This window comes from Anguilla anguilla, chromosome 4 (assembly GCF_013347855.1).
Source record: "Anguilla anguilla isolate fAngAng1 chromosome 4, fAngAng1.pri, whole genome shotgun sequence".
NCBI classification, from domain to species: domain Eukaryota; kingdom Metazoa; phylum Chordata; class Actinopteri; order Anguilliformes; family Anguillidae; genus Anguilla; species Anguilla anguilla.
In genome coordinates this window covers 59,616,530-59,642,141 of record NC_049204.1, presented here as the reverse complement: position 1 = coordinate 59,642,141, position 25,612 = coordinate 59,616,530, and the positions used below count along the sequence as shown (strand labels likewise).

The 25,612-nt window shown below is 40.1% G+C and overlaps 3 protein-coding genes across 5 annotated transcripts; 2 read left to right on the top strand and 1 right to left on the bottom strand.

The window, feature by feature from the left end:
• On the top strand, window positions 1-5,078 carry LOC118224800 (cytochrome P450 2J2-like). The gene is made up of 9 exons (XM_035412527.1): window positions 1-259; window positions 1,306-1,468; window positions 1,607-1,756; window positions 2,163-2,323; window positions 2,573-2,749; window positions 3,308-3,449; window positions 3,968-4,155; window positions 4,543-4,684; window positions 4,773-5,078. The coding sequence occupies exons 1-9, from the start codon at window positions 68-70 to the stop codon at window positions 4,946-4,948; spliced, it is 1,491 nt and encodes a 496-aa protein (XP_035268418.1). The 5' UTR covers window positions 1-67; the 3' UTR covers window positions 4,949-5,078.
• Window positions 5,079-5,530: 452 nt separating this feature from the next.
• On the bottom strand, window positions 5,531-18,200 carry hook1 (hook microtubule-tethering protein 1). Of its 3 annotated transcripts, none has more exons than XM_035412511.1 (22): window positions 17,954-18,200; window positions 16,291-16,376; window positions 16,035-16,107; window positions 15,856-15,906; window positions 15,517-15,649; window positions 15,328-15,395; window positions 14,870-14,932; window positions 14,631-14,714; window positions 12,785-12,933; window positions 12,528-12,668; window positions 12,019-12,220; window positions 11,415-11,525; window positions 11,178-11,265; window positions 10,995-11,061; window positions 10,388-10,528; window positions 9,940-10,027; window positions 9,670-9,701; window positions 9,295-9,377; window positions 8,685-8,785; window positions 8,467-8,568; window positions 8,016-8,084; window positions 5,531-7,641 (listed from the first exon to the last, which is right to left on the bottom strand). In XM_035412511.1, the coding sequence occupies exons 1-22, from the start codon at window positions 17,996-17,998 to the stop codon at window positions 7,483-7,485; spliced, it is 2,136 nt and encodes a 711-aa protein (XP_035268402.1). In that variant the 5' UTR covers window positions 17,999-18,200; the 3' UTR covers window positions 5,531-7,482. The 3 variants fall into 3 exon arrangements, with proteins under 3 accessions (XP_035268402.1, XP_035268403.1, XP_035268401.1); XM_035412512.1 differs by having other exon boundaries at window positions 12,785-12,948; window positions 15,517-15,634; XM_035412510.1 differs by having other exon boundaries at window positions 12,785-12,948; window positions 17,954-18,199.
• A 209-nt stretch (window positions 18,201-18,409) lies between these two features.
• si:dkey-183n20.15 (RING-HC_RNF170 domain-containing protein) lies at window positions 18,410-25,551 on the top strand. The gene is made up of 6 exons (XM_035412531.1): window positions 18,410-21,246; window positions 22,457-22,559; window positions 23,014-23,122; window positions 24,078-24,151; window positions 24,328-24,438; window positions 24,829-25,551. Exons 1-6 carry the CDS (start codon window positions 21,218-21,220, stop codon window positions 25,135-25,137), a joined length of 735 nt encoding a protein of 244 aa, XP_035268422.1. The 5' UTR covers window positions 18,410-21,217; the 3' UTR covers window positions 25,138-25,551.
• The last annotated feature ends 61 nt before the right edge of the window (window positions 25,552-25,612 follow it).

The following is a 25,612-nucleotide window of genomic DNA, read 5'->3' as shown; positions in this document are numbered from 1 at the left end:
TTGGAATTGCTACATTGAAGACCTTGGCATATTTTTCAGCAGTCCTTGGGGTGCCTTTCTGTTCAACATGTTGCTGTATTCCTTGCTAGAGGGATTTGACATCAAAGGGCTTCTAGTTTTCCTCATTGTCTTTCTTCTGATCGCTGACTTTCTGAAAAACAGAAACCCCCCCAACTTCCCCCCTGGACCCTGGGCCCTGCCTGTTGTGGGAAATGTCTTCCATATTGACAGCAAACAACCACACATTTACCTGACAAAGGTAAGAATCCATAAGATTGTTCTGCATGCTTGTCAAATACCTGTAGCAATATGCCATTGAAGATATGTATCATGAGTATGCTTAGAAAATGATTTTGTTTCCATTTTAAATATTTTAAAATTGACATTTTGGAAACAAAAATGGGTGTGTAAGAAAACACAAGTAACAAAGTATGTAAGAAAATGTTTTGTAATATAACTCCCTGCTGAAAATTCCAGCTTAAAGGCATACTATGCAGGATTTTTACCTTGAAAATATAAAAAAAACAACCATGCTAAATCTATGATTCACTGGCAATCTCTGTCTTTATGTACTTTTGCCGAATTTGTGTACTTTTAACTTTATTTGGTATTCTAACGCGTTCGGAACATGTCTGGGCATAATGCCCTTTTCTGTGCGGTTAGGGGTGGGTGTGGCTACAGAGCCTGTGGTTTGGAGCCTGCGGATTTTGGAGTGTTTGTGGCCAGCTAGCTAGCCACTGTAATGGCCCAGATACAGTGAAGAAGAAAAAACAAGCCAACAGGGCTCGTCAAGAACTAGAGTTAAACTTGGAATTGCTTTTCCTCTGTGGCGTCCCAGTCGGGTACTCGGGAGTGAGTGGGCAGGGTTGAAGACGTCTTTGATTGTAAAAACAGACTAAAACATCCTGCATAGTATGCCTTTAAACCAGGCTAAGTTGGTCAAGCTGATATAAGCTGTGTTTTTGGCACTTTTGACCCAGACTATTCACCAGTTGATCAGACTAAATAGTCAGCCAGTCCACCAGTTTTATCACCAGCTTACTATACTAACTTGACCACCGTTGCTAGACAGGTGCTTTGACCAGCCACAGACCAGCTATGGCTAGCTAAAAGTGTTGAAAACACAGGTTAAATTATCTTAAAACAGCTTAGAATCCCTTGGCTGGAATTTTCAATTCTGCATTTTATCAGTCTACCAAGCTACAGAGCATCTAATTAAAACATCTGGCTTGCTCGCTTGCAGTAGACTTCATAAAATGAACCAAACAAAGTGCAGATTATATTAATTTTGTCTCGTTTTCAAAGCTGGCCAAGGTTTACGGGAATGTCTGCAGCATCCGCCTGGGTAGAGAAAAGATTGTGCTTGTGACAGGGTACAAAATGATGAAGGAAGCACTGGTTACTCAAGCAGAGAACTTTGTGGATCGACCCCCGAGCCCAATGTATGACAAGATCTTTTATGGAAATGGCAAGTCTCTACAATTACACTTTTCATTTCCCACTCAAATTTTTGGCACCATTGTTAAAGATAAGTCCAGAGTCCAGTTGTGATCCTTACAGATCAGAATTAAAGCCCAAGCAGAATGAAAATGTGCATTCCTCCCAGGCATTTTCTTGAGCAATGGTTACAAGTGGAGGAAACAGAGGAGATTCGCTCTCACCACCATGCGGAACTTTGGACTGGGAAAGAAATCCTTGGAATCCGTCATCTGTGAGGAGAGCAGATTCCTTCAAGAAGAGATTGAGCGGGAGCGAGGTAAAGCGTGAAGAAGGGACAGGATTTAAAAGGCTTAGATATCACTCAATATTTTACAAACCCACTCCGTGTGCTCATTTCTCCAGATAAAATAAACTACGATATTACTATTCCACTTACTGTGACAAGTGCTCCAAGCTTACATAGCTAGTAACAATTGTCTGTAGTTCCCCCTGCTTTAATGAAAAACAATTAAATTAGCATTATGTTTTGAAGAAGAAATGGACTGGTGCTTAAAAACACATTCATGGAAATGTAATTAAATGAATGCACCAAACAAGTACATAGTCAAGGCTGTTATTTAAAAAAGCTTAGTATGTCCAGCCAAAACCTTATGCACCTTGTATCCAAATATGAAATACAGGTTCCAAGAATGAGAGCCTCTTGTCTTATTCTTCATTCATAGGTAATCCCTTTGATCCCCACTTGCTTCTCAACAATTCCGTCTCCAATATCATCTGCTTCATGGTGTTTGGACACAGGTTTGATTATAGTGATCAAAATTTCCAAATGCTCCTGAAGTTATTGTCTGAAACACTTCAGCTGGAAGGTTCCATATGGGGACAGGTAGGAGTAGTTTACTCTAAAAGGTTTATAATAGTATCTTCAATGTAAATATATGGATATTTCTCATAAAAATAACAATAGCAGTTGCACTGAATGCCCCTTTCAGATGCAATATTGATGCCTGGGATTAAATGGCTGAAACATTCCTTGTAAAGAGCTTAGAATTTAGATAAAATAATTTGCTACTCATTTTTGTGTACAGTACAACAGCTGCAAATCCTCACTGACTACTATAATTTTCCTTTTCAGCTCTACGAAGCTTTTCCAACTGTGATGAATTTTCTCCCGGGACCACACAATGAAATCTTCAGACATTACAAAGACCTCTCTGCATTTGTGAGAGGGGAGCTGGAGAAGCATAAACAGGACTGGGACCCGTCTGCCCCACGAGACTATATTGACTCCTTCCTTGCTGAGATAGAACGTGTAAATGGCGTCCTTGCTGTTGCAGTTATTATTATCATAATCACAATTATAACGGATTACAATTGTGAACATGTGTGTGTACGGCATGTGTGAAAACATGCATGTTCATGTGTGCTGCTTGTATATTCATAAGAGACATGTTTTTGGTGAAGGAAGCGTAGCACATGGGAGACTTCAATCCCAGAGCACCCAAAATCTTCTGGTGACGCATTAATCCATAAGCCAATAATTGGCTTAATCAGTTTAATCCATTTCTTTGGAATTGACTCACATTAAAATAAGTCTCGCATCATATTTAACTGAGACGCAGAAATTAACATCGGGTTTCCAGACTTTTCCAAACTGACATCTTAAGATTTCTCTGTACATTTTCCAGATCATTTCAGAATAATAATAGCTACATGTTTAATTATGGAAATAAATTATTCCAAGAACCGATGGGCATATTTTTGTTACACTCTGAGTATGCATGCTATTATGTTGCCAAATAATTGCCAGAAGACTGTCTTCAAGGTAGTTCAAATAAATGAATCCGATTGACCATTTTTTACTTTCTAGAACGTGCATGACCCAGAGGCTGGCTTTGATGAGTTCAACCTGATCATGTGTGCTCTGGACCTGTTTCTTGCTGGGACTGAGACCACCTCGACCACACTGCGCTGGGCCTTGCTCTACATGATGAAATACCCTGATATACAAGGTGCGTGGCTCCCAACAGATCTGTCAAAAGCAATTCAGAGAAACCTAAATACTAATAAAAATGGTTGGATTTTATAAATCAATATTTCTGAACCAGTTCTAGGGTAATGAACTTCCGAGATTTAGGTAAATTCAAGTAAAAACAAAATTGTTTTTCCCCACAGAAATTTTTTTAAAGTCAAAGATCTAATGCATGGTAAATGATAATTTCAGGGTAAACGGATCCCTAATATCACAGCCATTGAAGAGCACACAGATAAAATACTGCAAAAAATATAATAGTAATAATAATAATAATAAGAGGAAGAATAAATTGTATTGATATAATGCTTCTCAAACAAGTTTTCAAAGTGTTCTCCAGATCATTATAAGTGCAACAAGGAAAATGAAACATAAATAGTATTCCACCTTCTACCTGCTTATTACTATTACTTTAATAACATGTAAATAGTTATAGTTGAGCCTGCTGTTAACACTTTCTGAATAAGCCCTTACTGTACTGGACTTGTCCCATGATAGAGAAGGTCCAGGCTGAGATTGACAGAGTAATTGGCCAATCGCGGCAGCCCACCATGGCAGACAGAGCCGACATGCCCTACACTGATGCTGTGATCCATGAGATACAAAGGATGGGCAACATTGTGCCACTGAATATGCCCAGGACTGCCAGCAATGACACAACACTGGGAGGACACTTCCTTCCAAAGGTAAGAAACACAACAGGCACTTCATATGCTTGCATAAATGTAGGAGCATAAGGCTTCCTCTGTCACAGGGATTCTTTTCTAATCTGTTAATTTGACAAAACTCTAAATGGCCCACAAAGTACAAACACTTGAATGTGGACATTTGTTGTAACTATTAACCAAATAAGTTGGTCAAATAACTTAAGTAATGAAGCAAATGACAGCATAAACATATTGAGAGGAATTTGTACTGCATTAAATCTGTGGAATTTAACAAAATAATGTTCACAGTCTGAGCACAAACACCCTTACAAAGTGATGGAAGCTATATGTATTTTGTACACTTCTGTGCACATTTCAGTTTGCAAATTTCAAAAATCCAAAGTTAATAGCACTCTGTGTCTTCAGGGCACGGCAATAATGACAAACTTGACCTCAGTGTTGTTTGACAAGACTGTGTGGCAGACACCAGATACTTTCAACCCTGGACACTTCTTGGATTCTGATGGAAAGTTTGTGAGACAGGATGCATTCATGCCCTTCTCAGCAGGTAATAGTAATGCGATGTTATGCACCTAATTGCAGATTGGACAAGTAACCATTCATTAATTAACTAAACACGTGCTGCTTCTCATCAGGTAAGAGGGTGTGCCTAGGGGAGCAACTGGCTAGGATGGAGCTTTTTCTCTTCTTCGTCTTCATCTTCCAAAAATTCAGCTTCTCCCCTGTCCAGGGCGTAGAGCTAAACCTGGAAGGTCAAATCGGAATCATCCTGACACCAGTTCCTTTCAAGATCTGTTCCTCCCTTCGCTAAAGTGCCTCAATAAACATTCCTGTGTATGTTCAATCTAAACAAAGCTGCAAACATATAGCACAGTTTTTGCATATATTCTGTGACATTCATGCTTCTACCTGAAATAAATGCTGCCCCTGAAACACTTCTACCATGCCTTCACCTTGGGGCTGTCTAGACTTTTCTTTGCTGTAAACTGGCCCTCATATTACAAAAAGACAGAGCCAATTGTGACAACCAACAAGACCCAAGAAATTTTTACATGGCTGGACTTGCAACTTTTCATATATGGTAAGGAATTATTATTGTTTTTTTTTTTTTTTTTTTGCATTTGATCCCATAAAAGCAGCCGTACTTTGACGTACCACATTTGACCTCTGCAGAAGATGTGAAAAATGACTAGTCTTGGAAGTGAAAAAGACTAACTGCTACTAACTCATTTTTACTTTGATCTAAAATGGCCACTAGTGGGAGATGAAGGAAAGAGATGACTAAAAGCTATAGCGAAGCTTTACACCACAGGCTAGCCACTGGAATCCTCAATAGTGATTTGAGCACAGACATGCCCAACTGCACCCACCAAAAAATATATTAAAAAGAATCCCTCTTTAGAAAATTCAAACTTTTATTTTTTATGAATTTCGAAGGCTTTAAAAAGTACATCCTAATGTTTACTCCATTGGTAAATTACATTTCACAGTTAGGATATTTTTCTCTGACAATCAGCGGAATCGGAGTCACAATTTTGGTTCAATCCAGACCAACTATTTCGAGACTAATTCCACCTAACATTTAAGCAAATGTAATTTCTTCTGATTCGGTTCATGTATTTTTAAACAAACAGGTAAAAGTGAATTTGACACTGCAGCTTTCTAGGCAACACTTCAGCTTGAGCAAATTAAGCCAACACAAAAAGTAGCACAGGGCAGGCCAGTGCTTCTGAGTTCCTGATGCCCTGTGGTCCAGCTTAGGCCCCGCTCTCACACACAGACATCTTGGGCCGTGCCTGTTACCTATCGCAGTTCCTACCCACTGTCAATCAAAAATTCTATGAAGAACAGCAAGTCACATTCATAATGCATCATGGATATGTATACCAATTGGTCACACTAAAACCATAACCAAACTATAAATATTCTGAAATTCTTAGTTTTCCAATTTCAGAATGAATATATATATGTCTTTTCAAATGCTGGCATATAAACCCGGTTTACTTTGATATGTTGACCAAATAGAATCCTTGCTAAACACTTAAGATACAACACAGCTGTAGAAAAAAAGGCTCTTAAATGATTTCCACAGAGCATGCAGTAGTCATCTCGCATTTTGTACAAACTAATCATTTAAAATTCATCAACATTTCTTTGCAGTCCCTCTGCTCATTTTCAGTCACTTTCTCCAAGAGAAACATGTCAATGTTTGCAATATATTTTATTTTTCTTTCTTTCAGGAACTCCTTTCTGTAATGCACAAGGAGAGCAAAATTCTATGCGCCACAAAAGAGAAATTATGATGTCCAGCACCAATTTGCCTTTGTTTTTAATGTTATATATATACACCTAATTTTCACAGAGATGGCTCTAGTCTGAAAACTTTCACCAAGGACATTGTTCAATTAATGTTAGACTCATCTCCAAACTGCATAGCTTAGTCAAAGGATTACACAACAATTCATTTCTGGAAGTTATATTCGATTGATAATAGTTCAGTCACTCCTCAAATCATCTAGGTTAATTATTGTTTTAAAAACCCCACAGCTGAAATGGACATTGACTGGAGGTATAAATATAAACGCAACATCTGTTGCTTTTCATTTGATTTTGAATCTTCCTGCACTACACACACATATATATACAAGTTTAAAAAGTTATTAGTTATTTCCCTGACTTAATATGAATATGATATGACATGAGAAGATAAATAAAAGCTTGATCAGTTCCAAAATCAATATCCATTCACTAAACCTGCCAGTTAGACCTGATCTCAGTTGGCAGACGTACCTTAATCAAAATAGAGTCCAGGTATAGGCCTGCAGCCAGCAGCCAGGGAAAGCTGAAATGAGGGCCCTAAGGCCGGAAACATGACCCTACGCAAGTACGCGAACGACAACGCGCTGCGAACGCGCGGCTCAGTCGCACGCTCAACATGCGTTCTCATGTCCACGGGGAGTCAACAAGCCCGAGTCCTCAAGGGGGCGATCCAGGGCGGCTGTGAAAGACGGAGCCGAAGAGAGCACAAACCGAAGGAGACGGCTTCATCCTGCCGTTGCCTGCTACAGCGCCCCCTAGCTGCGATGCTTGACACTGCAACTCTCGCTTGCGTCGCGTCAAGGATTTCAGGTGACGCGTTTCAGGACGCGACGACGCCAGTGACCGGCTCTGTCTGCGTCTGCGTACTTTATGCAGGGTATGTTTCCGGCCTAAGCGCCAAGTGTTCGCATTGTCGCATGCGTGTCTCCAGGAAGTGGCTTCAGGGAGCTGACAGCGGTGTGCTTAAGGTCACTTGAGGGTGCATTTGGGGGGGGATGGGGGGTGGAGGGGGGTGGCGCGGAAGTGCTACTTGGAGGACGCGGCCGGCGCGTTGACGGAGACCGGGCGCCGAGCGTTGGTCACCTGCCGTTGCTGTGCCAGGAAGGACTGGCCGGGCGGCACGATGGAGGAAGAGGAGCGGCCCGCCAGCCGGGATTCGATGGCAAGTTTCTGGAAGCTCAGGCTCTGAAAACGGGTAAAGAAGTGGGGTCAACAGGCCAAGTGTTTTTCAGTGAAAATAAGGCCAAAACCCTACAACAAAAGTATCCCTTTCGTTGGCGAAATGATCGTTATGTACAACAGAATTCTACTGAAAACAGAACCTGTCTGTCCATCGGTTTCCAAAGATGTGTGACAGTGAAGAGATAATCTCCGATTCAAGATAATCTCGACTGATAATCTTTGACTAATTGAGAATCTCTGAAGATGCGAGGCAGACGTAGCATGTGCTGTGACCCACTGAGGAACACGCACTCCCAAGCGTGTGTATGGACGGCAGAACTAAGGACGCAGGGATATCTCTTGTTGGAAAATAAGCGCTATCGTCTGTGCCATCCTACCTTGTTGTACCACGCAGTAACGATCAGCTTTTCTTCGTATTCTCGAAGTTTCGCCTGCTCACACTCGCGCTGTGCAGAGAGATACCATCGTAATGTAACCGAGAGAACCAGAATGTGCAAGATGACTCACAGTCAGCAGTGTGCTCATTCCCACTGACTAACAACACTGACATTTTCCTTGTTATGGAACATTGTTGCAGAGACATGATCCAAAAAAAAAAATTTCTTATGGCATGAATTTTTTTTTGGATTTAAAATGAACAAACTTTACTGTATTTTTTAAAATATTGTTATGCAATATACAATGCCCTCCATAATGTTTTGGGCAAAGACTTTTTTCTTGAAAAAAATATCTTTGTCGCTAACATTATGGAGGGAACTGTATGTTTAATTCATTTACTTTCAAATTAAATTTCCTGGTTTGAATTTAAGTATATTATTATTATTATACCTCCAGATTGATGATTCTCTTATCCTTCTCAGCAAGCTGATTCTTCAGGGACTGGATCTCAACACTGGCTGGGTTCAGCTTGGGATCCAGGGCCCTTATCACCTGCCGTAACAGGAACAAAATCCTCACAAAACCACACGTGAACCGCTCAGATAACCCAAAAACCATCCACAGATACGCCGAGACATCTTAGCCTTTACACACAGCCTTTCACTTACATTGCGGGCCTTTTCCAGGTACATCTTGTAGCGATCCTCCATTGCTCTCATGTCCTCGTCCTTCTTCTTGAGGGCAGCCAGAAGCTCGTCTATCTTCAGTGCTGCGGGAAAACATGCACCTCTGAATACCTCCTCAAAGGAACTGTCCTTCCTCTTCTTTAACCATTCATACCCCAGATCTTTTCCAACAGCTCAACATTCTGGCAGCTACCTATTTCTCAATACAATGCACTTTAACCAACTATACGTTGATTACAATTTAAAGTAAAATAATTTTGTTTCTGTAATTTCCCCGTTAACACATTAATTAATGCATTTTATGTCAGTTCAACTTAAATTGAAATCATTCACTGGTAAAAAGTAAAGTCAAGTAAAGTAAACATCAAGTAATAAATGGGTCCAATAAGAATTTAAAAAGCAAACACGCCTGTCTCTTAGTAATTACTGATAATAGTTTCATTACAATGCAGAAGCAATTAATTCAATTCTCAGAAATGAAATCAAATGTTTCTATGTGCCCGAAATTTCCTTATAGGAATGTGCAAATCATCCTTTTACTTGTTATTTTTAAGAATAATTATCCTCGGGGAAATCACTGGTCTGCACTCACTGGTCTGTGCAGAGTCTGGCTGCAGGTCTTCTATCAGCTCCTTCTTCTTCATAATCTCATCCTGGGCTTCATTTAACTGGACCCTGAGAAAGACGGAGAAACATCCACACTGAGTCCACCTGCACCCACACTGAATCCACCTGCACCCAAACTACGTCCTCCTGCACCCAAACCACGTCCACCTTCACCCACACTACGTCCACCTTCACCCAAACCACATCCACCTTCACCCATAGCCATTCCCCTCCAGCCTAGTGCTGTTACACAGCTTGGAACTGAATTAATTCCCAATCATTGCCCACCACATTTTTACCACAACTAGAACACATGCAGGATGTGAATCATGTCTAAAACATTTATAAAAAGTGAACTTACATGTGAGCATCAAGCTTCTTTTTCAGGTGAGACTGGAATTAAACATAAGAACAACAGAGAATCAAATAAAAAAATCAGAAGAACAATGGTGCCTTATTGACTAAATGTGATGGTCACTGCAGTAACACTGCAGTACAAATAATGAAACTAATGGGCAGCAGCAAGTCGATAAAATGCAAGGACAAGTAAAGTTCTCAAGTGTGGATTCAACAAAAGAGAATAATAAATTATGTCCTGAAATGTGATGTTCTGCATTTTTATTACACCCACGTCCTCAGTCTTGGCTCCCTGCCCCTGCAGGGCTTTCTGGAGATCCTCCACTTGAAGCTGCAGTTCACGGATCCTTTCCTGGTTCAACCTGAAAACACACCCGTGTCTTACACAGCTGAAGTCTGTCACTCTTAAGCATATTCAAGATACCAAATATGCAAATTTTTAAAAGCAGTTTGTGACTCACAGGAAATAACTGCTATCGCAATAAAGCAACATACAAGTGAACGATGCTCTTATTTCTCCCCTTTCAATTGAAATAATTCACAATTTCAACATTTCTCTAATTATATATTTCAGTCAATAATGTATTTAGATGCCAGGGCGTGAAGGTATAGTTTCACATCATACTGTGGGAGGAAGCACTACGGACTATGAATCTATGCACCGCACGCAAATCCATTCCATGAAGTATTTCAGGGGAGGTCACCCAATCGGAATGCGGTACCTCTTCTCGGTGTCCAGTCCGCTTTTGTGGCGGTGAGCCTCCTCGAGCTGAACCTGCAGCTCGGCGATGCGGTCGTTCTCCGAGCCCTCCTGCTGCAGCAGCAGCATCTTGTTCTCATGCTGCAGTCGAATGAACTTCTCCCTGCAGACACAGGAAGAGCAGGGCAAAAACAGGACGTGATGCCAGATCATACTGCGTACAGTCACTCACACACAGACATGATTCACAGTCTCACCAACACGTTCATTAGTTTTAGCCTACAGCAGCAATGAGCAACTTACAATTAGGGGGCCTACTACTCTACAGCAACAATCCTACAGCAACAATTCCTTTTTTTGATAATTTAGGATAAAGGATAAATTATCCAATATAACATCTCTTTTTTGAGGGGTGATGTTCTGGGTGGTATTATAAAAACGACAGAAAAAAGACCTTTAAAAAGCAAAAACAAAAACAACAGAAAACAAAATACCACACTCAGTTAATCACTATAGTATCAAGTGTGCGGAATGGATTACAGGGCTCATCTATATATAATGTAATGTGCTCATGAGCAGCTCCCTGTAAAATCTCAGATATACATTAAAGCAGACACAGAATCAAGTACCTGAACTCTATAGGCAAGATTTCAGCAGCGAGGTTGTCGTGGCTTGGACTTCCAGCAGGAAAAAGTCCTTTCGTGTGGAGGAAAAAAAAAATTCTCATTATGGTAAAATTATACAAAAATAGTTTTCCTTTCATATACTGCAGTGTTTTCGTGAATATCTCATTGGCACTTCTATTGAGATACCTGCTTGCAAGAGCTGATCTTGTTGGGCTTGTGTGCAACGCAGCTCCTCATTAGTCTCTTTTAAGGAGTCCCGCTCGACAATTATCCTCTGGAGGTAAAAGAACACGTAAAGCCTGCCATCAAAACTTGAGTTTCACTTTCAGACATTTTAACATCCTCAAAATTCATCCTCAAACATTTATCCATTTTCGCCATCTGAATTCTGACCTGTAAACCGTAACCCAAAGCCCCCCGTACCTCTTTTTCTTTTAGCACAGTTTCATGCTTTTCCTCAAACTTCTTCATTTCAAAGGCCAAATTATCAGCCCTGCGGGATTCCTCCGACAGCTTTCTGTGCAGCTCCTGGACCTGATGGAAAATGAGCTTGTCTTTAGACACAAGGGGATACAGTTACACTGCTTTGCAATTTTTCCTTATAATACTGCCATATTTTTGCTCATTATGTTACATAGGATTATGCTACTGTACAATGAAGAGTAGTTTACACATTGTATATTTATACTGTGGCCATTTAGTAGGCAATAGTATCCAGTGACTTACACACCTTACAATCCATAATACAGGGGGCTATTTACTGAAGCAGTTCAAGTTAAGTTCCTTGTTAAAAGTTACAACAACAATGCCCCCTCCTGGGAATCTGCCTAAAACCTTGTAGTTACAAGCCCAGTTCGCTAATCATTATGCTTCCTTGTCACATCAAAACCTGACAGCATAATAAACAGAACTTTCCAGCTCATTGGTTATTTTCTGTGTGCTTATTAGTTTCAATTTCACAGCAATGACAACACGACTGAGGCAACCCACAGGCTGACTGTGGCGTGATGATGCAACGACATCCCACCTGTCTCTTGTAGGTCTCCAGCTGCGTGCGGGCCGCATTGGCCTTGCGGAGCTCCTCCTCCAGACTGACGGTGTTCTGCATGTAGGTCATGTTCTTCTCCTCCAGGGTCTTCACCTGGCGCCGCAGGTCACTCAGGTCCTCCAGCTTCTTCCTGTAGGTCTCCACTGAGGCCTCCAGCTTGACGGCCCGGTCCGAGCAGCTCCTGCCCATGGACAGGGGGCGGCAGTGTAGCATAATGGGTAAGGAACAGGTCTTGTAACCTAAAGGTCGCAGGTTCGATTCCAAGGTAGGACACTGTACCCGTGAGTAAGGTAATTAACCTGTATTTCTTCAGTATATACCCAGCTGTAATAATATAAATGCTATGTAAGATGTTGTGTAAGTTGCTCTGGATAAGAGCGTTTGCTAAATGCCTGTAATGGGCAGGGAGTGGGGATTAGAGAGGCATGCCACACACCACACAGACAGGGAGACACTGGTACAGAGACTCGCCTCCCCGTCTGCCGTACCTCAGGATGTCCAGCTCATCCTTGAGGGAGCGGGACTCCTCTGCCAGGCTGGTCAGCTCATCATTGCGATGTTGAACCTCAATAAGCTGCTTCTCCAGCTCCTCACAGTGGATGCGGTAGTCATCCTTAGCAGCCTCCAGTCTATGGCCAGGCAACACAAGAGAGAATAGTCACATTGAAACTGATCCGATAGCACCTTTCACATAACTATGTGTCGCATGTGAACAGGGAAATAACATTTCAATAGTGAGTGGGACCTGAAATTCTCCTCCTGCAGCTGTTCAAGCTGCAGCTGGAGCTGGCTGTGCTTCTTCCCTGAGGGGGTGCTGGGGTCATCGAAGGAGTCCAGCTGGTTGGCCCGGTCCGTCAGCACATCATTCTCCGCCAGCAGGCTGTTCCTCTCCTCCTGAAGAATAGTGACCTGACCAATCACAGAAAACAGTGTCAATGCTAACATGGCAACCCGTCACCTGACCAATAAGGGTAGAGTGTCAACAGCAACACAACTCTTCTGGCAATTCTTCTCTTACCATCTTACCACAAAGCACAGTAAACACCATCACTCTCCACTACAACCTGACCACAGACGACAGTATCAACACTGACACTCTCCCTTGTGAATGAATCACCGAGGTCACAGCACTCCTAGGCTGTGCCCCAAACACAGCAAATAAAATCATTTCAGGAAGTGCCAGCCAAAAATGGTCCCTTCACAGATGCACAACTCACGCACAGCCTTTTAAATAGTTGAAATAGTTCAGGTTTAGGATCCACTGTGTCCATTCATTTCCTCACAAGCATTAGCACTACATGAAGAAGCATAGCATCGCTCTTCCGCAGAGTAAACAGATGCACAATAACAACCATCCAGTTGCTAATAAAATTCTGACTCTTTTCCTTCTACAGCCAATCTGCTCTTTGAATGTTTACACAAATACTGGCCAACAGCTTCCATAGTTCTTCATGAAATAACTGCTCCTACATTTAACTTGGCATCTTTTTCCATGTATTGTAATAATTTTATTATACTACCTAATGCAAACGTGGAATGATTGCGTAAACTAACACACCAAAGTCTTGCCATTCTCACTGAGCAAGCAGCACACAATAGTTAGTTCATTGTTAATATAAAACACCGACTTGCATTATTTATGGTTAGTTAGCCTTCTTACAGAAGATGTGAGGTTGTCTTTTAGTTCCTTGCTTGTCACCACACACACATGCCAATTTTGTGTGAGCTTAGAATTCATGAGTTCTCCACCTTTTTCTTAATTCCCCACACAGTTTGGATATTTATTTCAAATAAGCCACTTACAGCTGGCTTTAAAGTACACTTCTGTTTCAGAGTTTTGGTCCCATTATTATTGTCGGTAAACACAGACTGTACAGTTTTTACATAGGTCTGTTTAGATTTAATTTATTTTTATAATTTCTCTGTTCATTGTGATATTTTAACCTTATTGCAGTTCACACACTCAAGTTCATATTTTTAATAATGTGACCAGAATCTAAATGACCAAAAAAAAAATATTACAGATGTGTTACAGACATTACAAATTGCACAGTTTACCTGAACCCTAAAATTCCCCCCAGAATTAGTAAGAATTGTTAGTTGCAGTACTAGCTGTAATCATAGCTTGGCTCAAAAGCCATGCAGAAAAACAGTCTTACCTTCTCCATATAATCTCAGCATGGGGGATTTGAGTTTTGTGATTTTTACAACTCAATCTGTCAAGAATCATTCCCAGCACATGATCAATATTAAATCAGAATTAACATAGTTGAAAACAGCATGTTCTATAATGATTTAATAATCTAGAGCATAACAGACTTTTTGCAATGAATGACAACAACCAAAGCTTGTTTTCTAAAGCGATGTAAAGCTCTATTGCTTTCATTTTTTTCAGAAAAAGTGTTCATTACAGAGCAACGGATCATTGGAAAAAAGGTTACATATCTACCCACAAAGTTAAAATGCAATGTACATCCAACTGTTTTGAACAAAGCAGGGATGTTCTTATTTTTCCTGACAGAAAGAGATGAAATGAAATCTGACAATGGATCCCAGAGCATCTCTGCCCAGGGGGGCCACACCGAACTGACCTGAACATCCAGCTCCTGGCACCTCTGTGCCAGCTCTTCTTTCTGTGCCACGAGCTCCGCCATTTCCTCCATGGCCTTCTTCAGCTGGAACCAACAGCACAACATGTGTCAAGAGCACAAAATCACACGGAAGGCAAGGCCAGCAGAGAATTCACACTCACTCAAAGCCTGCTGGTCACTGCATTAAGCGTGCCATGTTCACACCTTTCAAATGTTGAAGGAAAGCGTTGAGCACGTACCTGCAGTTCAACGTCCCCAAGAGGTTCTGCTCCAAACTGTGTCATCGTTTCCCTGCTCATCAGCTGAAAAACACAAAGCTTCAGCAGGGATGCTTGGGGATGGAGTTTGAACGCTGCACGAGATTCATTCAGAAATATTATTTTGGTAGCAACAGCACAATACAATGTCAAGCAAATTAGCACATTAAAGAGCTATGGTTTGTGAGCCAGCATTGATGACATGCACACAAGCTTAACAAAATATATACCCATGCTAAACGTAAATCACAAAACTAAAATGCATGAGTCCTTCCCATACTTTTATGATGAATTAAGCCTTAATTTTTCCTATACTACTAAAAGTTGATCAGTATATTTCGGAGACAGCATTAACAATACATTAGCCTTCCCATTGGCTGACAAACGCTGAGCTGCATGACATGCTTCATTCCACTTTACAGTATCACTAGTAAAATCACCTCCTGAATGGCAGTCATCACGACATGTTGCACTGACTCCTCCAAAGTCATAATGATCTGAATGTACTCTGTGGATGGGGAAAAGAAAAACACCTAGACATTGCACATTTGGCTTTTCTGAATTCTTAATCAGGGAATTATTATTTATTCACAAAGAACAAGCTGACTGTAGCTCCAGATGGCCACTACCTTGTTTCCTTTCACACTTGACAGCACAGCCCAAAATCAACTGTAGGAGGCGCCCTAGCTCCACAGGGTCAGAGTGCTCGGCCACTAGGACCAGATCCGGCAGGGGGAAATCAGAAATCTGTTGGGCCAGAACCTGATAGCATTGTAATAGTTTAATCACATGCCATGTATTTTTTCTGAATGCCAACTGCGCAACAGTTGTACATACACACTTGGAATTCGTACAATTATGCCAGACGGAGAACACTTACAAACTTAAAAGTATCTGTATTGCAGTATATACTGTACAACGCGGCAACAAAATGTATGAAACAACAGAAACTGTAAAATACCACTTGCCTCGTTATAGTAATCCACCATCATCTGAAGCACTTTTTTCAGGTTGTTCATCTGGATTTAACAAATGTCAATTGCCAAAGACATTAGCAAATTAACCAGATGATCACTTCAATGAAAGGACGTTCAATTCATACTTTTGATAAATCTGCTATCACACAAGAGAAATTCTGAGATGTTACCTTTAGTCGCCAGTTGTCACCCACATCTCCTTTAATACGGCTCAGCCAGCTTTCACTGAACCATGTGGGGTCTCTACAATACAAGTACATATAATGCCCAAAAAAAACGTCACAAAATTACACACGTGACCTTCTCAGATCGGACATAAAATCAGGCGGTGGTTTGGTGTCCCGAAATCCAGACTGCGATGATTCGTAACTATAATAGTATACATAAAATACAAGACTGGTAGAACTTTCCGGAAGAGACACTCACATCTGATGGAGCGCCTGGGACATGGCAACTCCAGTAGTCAGGTCCAGCGCAGTCTTACATGGCGCCGCGGTGTTGAATGTCTGCAACTAATGAAATACAGCACACTATAATCACGGCAATCAGGCCAGGCGTTTGACCACAGCATGGCTTGAGAGTAGGCTATAGCTATAGCAAGAACACACTTTTTTGTAGAAATGCATTATCCATTTATTATCTGTAAATAGAAAGGAATCTTATAAGAATTTTTATTATTATTACCACGTGAAGCTAAATTTAATTAGGCTTAAAGAAAAAGGGGAAGGTTTTCTCAACAAAAAAGTTATTCTGTCACCTGTTGGATTTTACTTTTCCAATTGAATCAAACCTATGTTTTAAAGACCCCCAACTTAATGATACCATTTATAAATAAATAAATAAATAAATAAATAATAATTTTAACCTGGCACACAAATGAATAAATTGAATTCTCAACCATTTTCAGTTAACCTATCGCAAGACACGGTATTTTGCTCTAGATATTTAACTATAATATTTAAGCTTTTTGCTGAAGTAGGCCTATTGTTATACATGAACATCCGCAATAATGAAATAAACGCGCCCATAAAACCAAATTCTATTTTATATGCATTGGATATTTCTTTGCATAGCGACCAATTCTTGACAAATAAAGCACAAATCTACCAAGGTCATACACTGAAATTTGATTACCAAGACACAAGAAAAGCTGTTAATAATTAATTGTGCATCCACAGTAAAGCAACAGACCAATCGGGTCCAGCAGTCTGGGTGCAATTTAAATGAATTACCTTACCACTGAAAATAGTCTTTGAAATCCATTCTCAGAAGACCATGTTTGTAACTTTACAGTAGGGGCCTTACCATACTACGCATTCACCACCGAAGTTGCATGCTTGCATATAATGCAATGCATAAAGTTCAATAACGTGCCGATTGTCGCCTCAAATATAAAGCGATCAAATATAGCCTGTTGTAAGCTACTAGGTTTTAGATTGAATTTCGCTGTGCGGCAGTCACGTAGATAACGCTAACGTCAATTAGGTACAGTTAACCTAAGGTTAAATTAATGTTGCCTATAAATCTATATTCTACTGCAATTCGGTCGAGCCAATGATTAAATATCCCAAGTGAGCGAGACAACCACCATTGACTATTACTAATAGCATTAGCTCGATAGAGCAATGCAAACCTATCGTGGTTAGCGCCAAGCAGATCATGCCATATTTCTTACATTTCAAATGCAAATATTCATTGCAAATCACTGCTTCATTAACTTGGTTAACTTTAGCTAGTTGACATTAGTAAAGCATTATCCGATTGCATAACGTAATACTAGCTAAAACGGAAGAGCAAGCTTCCTGCAAATATTTGGTTGTTAACGAGATTAACGTTATAAAACTAAATGGGATAATACATTTAATTCGTGTTTGTTTTTTATACTAAAAAAACTGACTAACGTGAGTCAGTTCAGTGTGCAATGACATTGATCGGAGGGAGTCTGGCTAGCTCGCTAGCTACCGGTGCGCATCGTTAACGTACCTCCGACAGGTAGCTAGCTAGCAATACCGTCACCATAGCGCTAAGAAATAATAACAAAACCTATGCACATTGTCTCAGTTGGCCGTTCAAAAATGACAAGACTTACCCAAATTATAAGACTTTCGCACAGCACAGTTTTGTTCAAATCCATTTCTTCTTAGATTGGTTTGAAATTCCCGTTCACCTGTCAACAATGCGTTTTCCCTTTACACTGCATCTGACCTCACCTGGGATGTATTTCCCAAAGCAACCTGCGCAGAGTCGAATTGCGTTAGTAGACTGCGGAATGAAAACGACGTAAAAGTTGCGTGAATACACACCGAACATGCTTTTGCGTACCCCACTGAGACGGATTCAGAGAATGACAGGATAAAGAGTTCAACACTGAGAAATAAAACGCCAATGGTTGCTTGATATCGGTAGCACATAGTAGCCAATCGGCGTGAGAATTTAGAGACTGACAGCGCAGTGTGCATAAAGTAACCAATCTGTGAACGCAATTCATGCTTTTTTTGCACGACATACTGCACATTATGCGATCTATCCTTCACCACCCAATACAGATTATGTTTGAACAAGGTTGGTGGACACGACCTGAAATTTAAGATCAGGATGTATGAGTATCGTAAAGGAGGTAGGGTGTTAACTCAGAATTCAGGTAGGCTACAGATTTGATATTCAGAGCTTTTGTCGTGGAAACTGATTTTTACTGGATTCAACTTCAAAACGCCAAAATTCACGGGAGATGACCAACTAACGTTTGTGGATCGGTGTCTTGGTTGAGAAAAGGCAAGAAGCATGTCCTCATGTTAGCCCCGTCTCCTATTGGTCTGCGCATGCACTTACTGCGTCGTGCCATAATATAATCCAGTGGTAACCAATTCTGTTCCTGGAGATCTACCGTCCTGTAAATTTTCATTTCAACCCTGATTTGACACACCTGACTGTTCTAATTAGCAGCTCAATGAGATCTCTAGCAATTGAATGAGGTGCGGTTTGTAAGGGTTGGAATGAAAACAGGACAGTTGATCTCCAGGAACACAGGAGTTGGTGACCACCGATCTAATTAATTGTCTGCTTTGTAAATTATATTTATGAGTTAAATTAATTTAACTTTAGTTTTTCTGAAACAAGTCGTGAAGCACTCATCATACACATAATGGAAACTGGACCCTTCAAGATGGATTGTAAAATGAATGATACTTCCAATACATCCCTTTCCCTGTACTTAATTATAATGTTCAGCACCCCTGAGATCCCTTTAAAATCAGTACCCCACAAGATTCACAAAATGAATAGTTAAGATTCTAAAAGATTTTAAGAGTTCAGTAGGCAACAGGGTAGACTCATAGTAGTACATGGAAAATTATTTACCACACTAGCTTTCAAGCACGTGAGAAATCGCACGGAATGTGTTTCTAAAATGTTTATCAGTGGTATGTCATAAACACAAAAGATAAGATTAACAGGGAAGTCACATGCACCGTACAATGATGGGAAGCTCATGTATATAGTTGACAAGTTACAAACACAAAAAGGTATACAATTCTGTGAGTCCTTGAGCAATTTCAGGGGTAGTGAATAATTAGATTTTAGCTGGTTAAGTCTACTGTGTTAATATTAAAGGCAGATATACAGTTATGTACCATTACAATATAGCAGTTAAACATGAAAGAATTTTGAGTCTACTTTGCTGACAATTCTTCTAACATTATATTATGCATTCTTTAAAAAACAAAACAAAAAAAGTTTGATATTTGCACTCAAAAAGACACTGCTACCTTTCATATGGAAAGAGATAAAACTAAAAAGGAGAACGAAGAAAATAAGTCAACAGTTAAAGAAATAAAACACCAATGAACATTTATAGACAGGATAACAAAAGGGGAACTGCATGGCAGTCAGTGAAAAATGATCTGGGGTAATAATCGCTACTACTGTAAAGCATAGGAGTTTGTGCACCTTTCACCTTCCACCTCTGAACATTTCAAGGCTAGGATAGATCAATACCAGCTATTTTTAGTCTATTTGACCTTGCAGTTTTGGCTGACATGTCTTAGATAAATATTTGCTGAAATATTTCAGCAAAGAGTTTTAATGTCTTACCTATACTAAATCAGGCTTACCTACTGTATAGCTTGTAATGGTGTAAATGTGAAAAGTGTATCTTAATAGATTAAGCCATTTATATGGCCAAACTGAGTTAAGTTAATAATTGATTGGTTTGTCACATTGGTTTTTATTTGCATCACACAACTGAATAGCACATTTGGTGTATCTGTGTGAATTTGTCCACATGCTCATGTGATACATATATTTTTGTGTGTTGTCACATTGGTTTTTATTTGCATCACACAACTGAATAGCACATTTGGTGTATCTGTGTGAATTTGTCCACATGCTCATGTGATACATATACTTTTGTGTGGTGGCTTGTTAGTTAACTAACAAACACCCCCCCTGTCGCACATTATTGTATTTCTAAAAATCATGATTTCATATTGGGTTCATACTGGGACTATTAAAAAAATGAATAAATGAATGGTTTCGCAATGGGCTGAGTTACACAAAAAATAGTTGCAAAATTCATTTATTAATAAGCCCTGAACAGCTGATTGCAGAAAACAGGGGGGGGGGAGCCTTTCAGTATGTACAGCATGGTAAAGTTACATACGTGTACAGAGATTCAAAGGCATTGCAAAATTTGTTGATAATTTGTCACAGTGGCACAACTTCTTTTTAGCTGTGTTTTCATACTATGTGAAGCAATTACATGAAAATCAGGAATTAAGATAGCTTACATTAACTTAGAAAGGACAATAAGACATAAAAGGCACTGAAAGGCTGTTCTTAAACATATAAAAGGGAATGTAATATGGATTTTTACTATAGTTGAAAAATTCCATGTTGTCATATGTGGGACAGGGCATTAAATTGTGTAAACATATGGTAAATGATTGCTGAGGTTGCCGTGATATCCTAAGCGTACCATACTTTTAAAAAAAGTAGGCAGGGTTTTCAGTCTTTGACCAGAAATGGTGTCACATGACCAAAATAGAGCAGTTTTCCAACAGACCAATAGGGTCCAAATTTTTCCGCTTTGGAAGTGAATTTAAAAAGACATTAATGTGATAACTATACTATCCTAAATCCCACAGATGGATACATTTGACTGGGTGATGAAGGTTTGATTTTTTTGGGGGGTATATATACTGTATGCTTTGTTATTTGTCCCCAGCTTGGCTAAGGAGCCCCTTGGTGAAACTGAAAACTGTAGTTGATCATTAACTGGCCAGTCAGATTTACCACGTTCAGTCATGCTGTCATGTAGCACTTCCTACTAAGAACTTCGCGGAAACAGACTGAAACCATGTCTATCTGCAAAAACATACATTTAAGGTAAGTGAGCCACAAAAGTCTGCTGACAGTAAAACATACATTTGTTCTGTGATTAGTATATAGGTTTTCCTGGCACTTTGTTACAGTTAGGTTCACAATACGGTTACTTTCAGATATGCTGTTAAATAAAATGTCAATAAAGCCGACACATATGCCAGTTATGCACTGTGAATGAAATTCAATTCGGAAGAAAAAGGCAAAAAAATAATAATGGTAACTGACTCCTTTCAAATTCTGTTACGTTTAGCAGAGATTAAGGAAATCTATGTGTGTTAATGCTGTATTTAATAAATATTGGCATATATTGTGTGAAGCAACTATGCCACATTCTTATTCATGAGCTGAGCTCTCATTCATTCAGTCTGGTGGATGAAAACGGAACAAATCCACCTCGATATTTACAACACAGAAGTAGGGTGTTTGCGATATGCTTTGCATTATTCATTTAGAAACATAATTGCTTCTGACGGTTTGGCTGTCAGTGTTGCAGTCAGGATTGCATTTGACCAGGTGTTGAGCTGATTATACTTGTGCATTAGCTTTGTGCCACATGGTCTGAGAGACAGAAGTTTAGACTGAAGTGGAATGCATACCCTCTATTCAAATGAAAACCAGCCATGGAGTCCATGTTTCTCCTGCCTGACCACACCAAAACAAAGATAGAACATATTTGTACTTTTCGGCAGGTTTTATGTTGTGGCATAGATTTTAAAAGAAAAACAATTGGACATTTTATTCTTATTCTTTAGTCATTTAATGATTCCTCAAAGGAATATTTTTAAAAATACTCATTAAGGAACGTTGCAATATTTTGTCCAATGTATAATGCACATTACCTGCTATTTAATGTAATGCTTGTTTGTTATCATTCAATGTGTTATTTTCATTGCATTATGTAGTGTTTTGTAAGTTCTTTGTTATAAAAGAGAGGAAGTTTTCAGTCACACTATTTTCCGACCACCTATACATCTATAGCCAAGTTCAAATTGATATGCACACACACACACACACACACACATATGATTTTTTTTTATTTTATGCTATTTTTTCAGCACAAGTACTTTCTAATTTATGAATGTTTTTGTGAGTATATAGGTCATTGCTCATTCAATATCAACCTTTTTGTGATTTGCGTGGGAGACACTGTTTGCGAAGAGTGTTGGGTAATGCTGAGAGGGGGCAGTTAACATGATAATTTTTTCCCATGAAGGTCTGGCCTCTTGTCAGAGAGCAAAGGGCTTCAATGTCAGTTTTATGCCACTTCAGAGCCAGCAGGGAAGCCAGGTCACCAACCTCACGTGAGTTGCAATAAGGTAAGGCCTCATTCCTCCAAGCACTCTTATCATATGCTAACAATCCTATAGCTTGTTTTGGTCTGAGTGCAAAACCCTGAAAAAGGTTAACACAACCAGGTCACTTTCAGAGCGCACGGTTTGTCAACTGTGCGGGCTTGCTGTAGTTCACTATAGATCAATATGAATGGAAGCAAATACAAAATGACTGTTATTTGCAAAGCAACAGCATTTTAAGCGCTATCATTATTACATCTGGAAGCTATTCTTTTTGCTTTCAATGTATTACAGTGATCATTGTAATTATTGTGTAATTAATGCCGGACTTGTGATACAGGATCTGGTTGGAGCAAAGCTACATGCTGTTACAGAGAAACAGTGATATATTCTTACTTCTTTGCATACAAGTCAGGCGAAACAAAGCCTGCGAAGATTCTCAGATATGTGAACACTAACTCTGCCTCTTGGTGTGCAGGACTGCCCTCAGCACAGTCAGTCTTGTGCCCTCAGAGACTGGCACTGCCCAGTGTGCCTACAGACTGCCACCTTTCCAGTAGAGACTAACTGTGGGCATCTTTTCTGTGGTACGTTCTCTGCATGCTACATGTATGTATGGCACAATCAATGGTATATATGTGGTAGAAGAACAGTGTCAGCGTATCATTTAAATCTAATTTAAAGGTCACATAATGTGTGTTAGTGACACATATATATCACGCTCTGATAGTGTTTTAGGTGGTCTTAAACTTGTCTAAGTAGAATAACAAACATTTAAAAGGACGGAGGCTATTTTAAATTCATTTCTGGTTAGCTTCAGAAGATATTTTTTTTAACAAATCTTCCAAACTAGATGAGGATGAGAAGCATGTTGCGAGTTGAAGAGGATGGTAAACTTGCCTGTTTTAAAAAAGTGAATGCCAAACATGTTTGTCTAAACAATAATTGCTCTGTGACTATAAAGTAATTCAGGTTATTCACGAAGGCTAAATTCAAAGCAGCCTGGTGTGCTACCTAAATGAAATGATATCTAAATTTCGGAAACTGCCATCTTCAGATGCCTGCTAGTGGGAACTGAAAACAAGCATAATAGTAAGAGACAGGCTGAAGGCTGTTTGGCACTGGCTGTGCTGGATGCCGGTTATGACGCGGCTAGTTTAATAGCTTAATGAGTAACCACTGCCATGGCCATCTTGTGTGTCACTCCCACCAGACAATGGTCACATGATCATCTGCATAGTTTTTGGTGGAAATCCTCCAAACAGAACAGAAATGCTTAACTACTGTGAGCATGTGAAATGCATAATGACTTCAGCAAGCCATTCCGGAGATTTTGTTTCAGTTATTGTTATCATGACATCATTGCTGAGGTTACCTTATTGAAAAGGAAACAAGCAGTTCGTTGTTCCAAGATTAAACAGATCCAATTGTGAATGTGTTTTTATAATATATTGCCAAAATCACTGATGAGTTTGCTGTGATTCTGGCGTAAGTGGCAGTTTGAGTGGTGGTGTCGATTCTGATGTGTTCCCACCCCTGCAGCTCCGTGTCTTATAGCCTACTGGAGACATGGGACCTGGCTTGGTGCCATCAACTGCCCTCTCTGCAGACAAAAAGTAAGCTGATGTTTAACAGACTGCCACTGACATACTACACTGAATGGAAAGCACAATAACAGCCATGCAAAGACAATTAACCCTCGCAAAGTCACAGGCCACAAGCATCACCGAATGAATTATCATTTAATGGATTGCTGATGGCAAAATAATAAGACAGGTGGCATCTCTTTCAGGTTAGTGTACTATGCCATCTATTCAGTGAAAGCAGAACAGACCGAAAAGAAAAGCAAGTGATGGGGGACATTAGAGAGTACAACAAGCGTTATTCTGGAGCACCAAGAAGGGTGAGTACAGCACTTATATCACCCAGTTCAATTTAAACAGTCAGTGACTAATCACTACCCGCCACGTTAAGCTCTATGTCTATACCAGGGCTTTAATTTTCAAAAGCTGCATTTCATAAACATGGAGTTAATCAGATCCTTTTAATTTGAATGAGAATCTGTTATACCTCACACTCAGCCAAAGTGGTCCTACTGGTTTTTTTTTTTTAATTTTTTTTAGTGAATTTCAATTCCCATTTTTACAATGCAGAGTAACCAACGAAAAAGGTGGTTATGAAACCACAACATAAAAGGCAACACTGTAACATGTGAAAGGAGAGATCTCACCGAGAAGAATGACAGCCTTTCACCCGCCTGAAGCTGATAGCGTTGTACCCCCCTCTCTCTCAGGTTGCAGATTACCTGTACGACACGCCCCTGTTCCTGCACCTGCTCCTGCGCGCCATGAGAAACATGAGCGGTCTGGTGTGGCTCTTCTTCCTGCGGGTGGCGGTGTGCTGTTTCGGGGCAGCCATGTCCCTCGCCTCCCCCCTCGAGGCCATTCCGGAGCCCTCCTGCGGGGTCCTCGGGCTCCTGGATGACCTCGTGGTGGTCTTCCTGCTGCTCATGTCCGTCCTCAACATCAATCAACAGATGGGGAGGGAGAGGACGGCCATCGCTCAAACTGCCACTCGAGGAGTCCTCACCGATTCGCTTTAGCGTAGACGCGGCGCAAGGCAATGCCGCTGTCATGCACACAAGTCATGTCAGGGAATGGCTTCTCTTAACAGATCATTTTATGATAAAAATAAGCACTGATTCAAACTATGACCAGAATTTAAAAAATAAAATATAATGGCGACAGAAGTCCTCAAATCCCCCTGAAGATTATTTACATTGAACTAACTGGATGGCACGCAAATGACTTGCCTTCAGATAAACACAATCAATTATCGTATATATTTCCCTACAGCTATTAAAGCTGCTTTTTTTATTTCTGTTTAATATTCTCTCACACTGGCAATAGATTTACAAGGAACCACTGTACATATGTGTACTGTACAGTACAGTATTTGATGTTCAAATTCTGTGTTTGTGTAAATATAAATATAATAAATATATTTATTATTCTGATGGATTCTCTCATTGTATTTAGCCAAAATACACACACACCCCCCCCCCCCCCCCCAAACAC

Bases quoted from the DNA above. Each gene is read 5' to 3' on its own strand.
- LOC118224800 (XM_035412527.1), top strand. From the start codon at position 68: ATGTTGCTGTATTCCTTGCTAGAGGGATTTGACATCAAAGGGCTTCTA. The intron at 260-1,305 runs GTAAGAATCCAT...TCGTTTTCAAAG, and splicing joins CACACATTTACCTGACAAAG to CTGGCCAAGGTTTACGGGAA. The intron at 4,685-4,772 runs GTAATAGTAATG...GCTTCTCATCAG, and splicing joins ATTCATGCCCTTCTCAGCAG to GTAAGAGGGTGTGCCTAGGG.
- si:dkey-183n20.15 (XM_035412531.1), top strand. From the start codon at position 21,218: ATGTCTATCTGCAAAAACATACATTTAAG. The intron at 21,247-22,456 runs GTAAGTGAGCCA...TTTCCCATGAAG, and splicing joins TGCAAAAACATACATTTAAG to GTCTGGCCTCTTGTCAGAGA. The intron at 22,560-23,013 runs GTAAGGCCTCAT...CTTGGTGTGCAG, and splicing joins CTCACGTGAGTTGCAATAAG to GACTGCCCTCAGCACAGTCA.
- hook1 (XM_035412510.1), bottom strand. From the start codon at position 17,998: ATGGATTTGAACAAAACTGTGCTGTGCGAAAGTCTTATAATTTGG. The intron at 16,377-17,953 runs GTAAGTCTTGTC...GTATTTCATTAG, and splicing joins GCGAAAGTCTTATAATTTGG to TTGCAGACATTCAACACCGC. The intron at 8,786-9,294 runs GTGAGTGCAGAC...GTTTTCCCGCAG, and splicing joins GCCAGACTCTGCACAGACCA to CACTGAAGATAGACGAGCTT.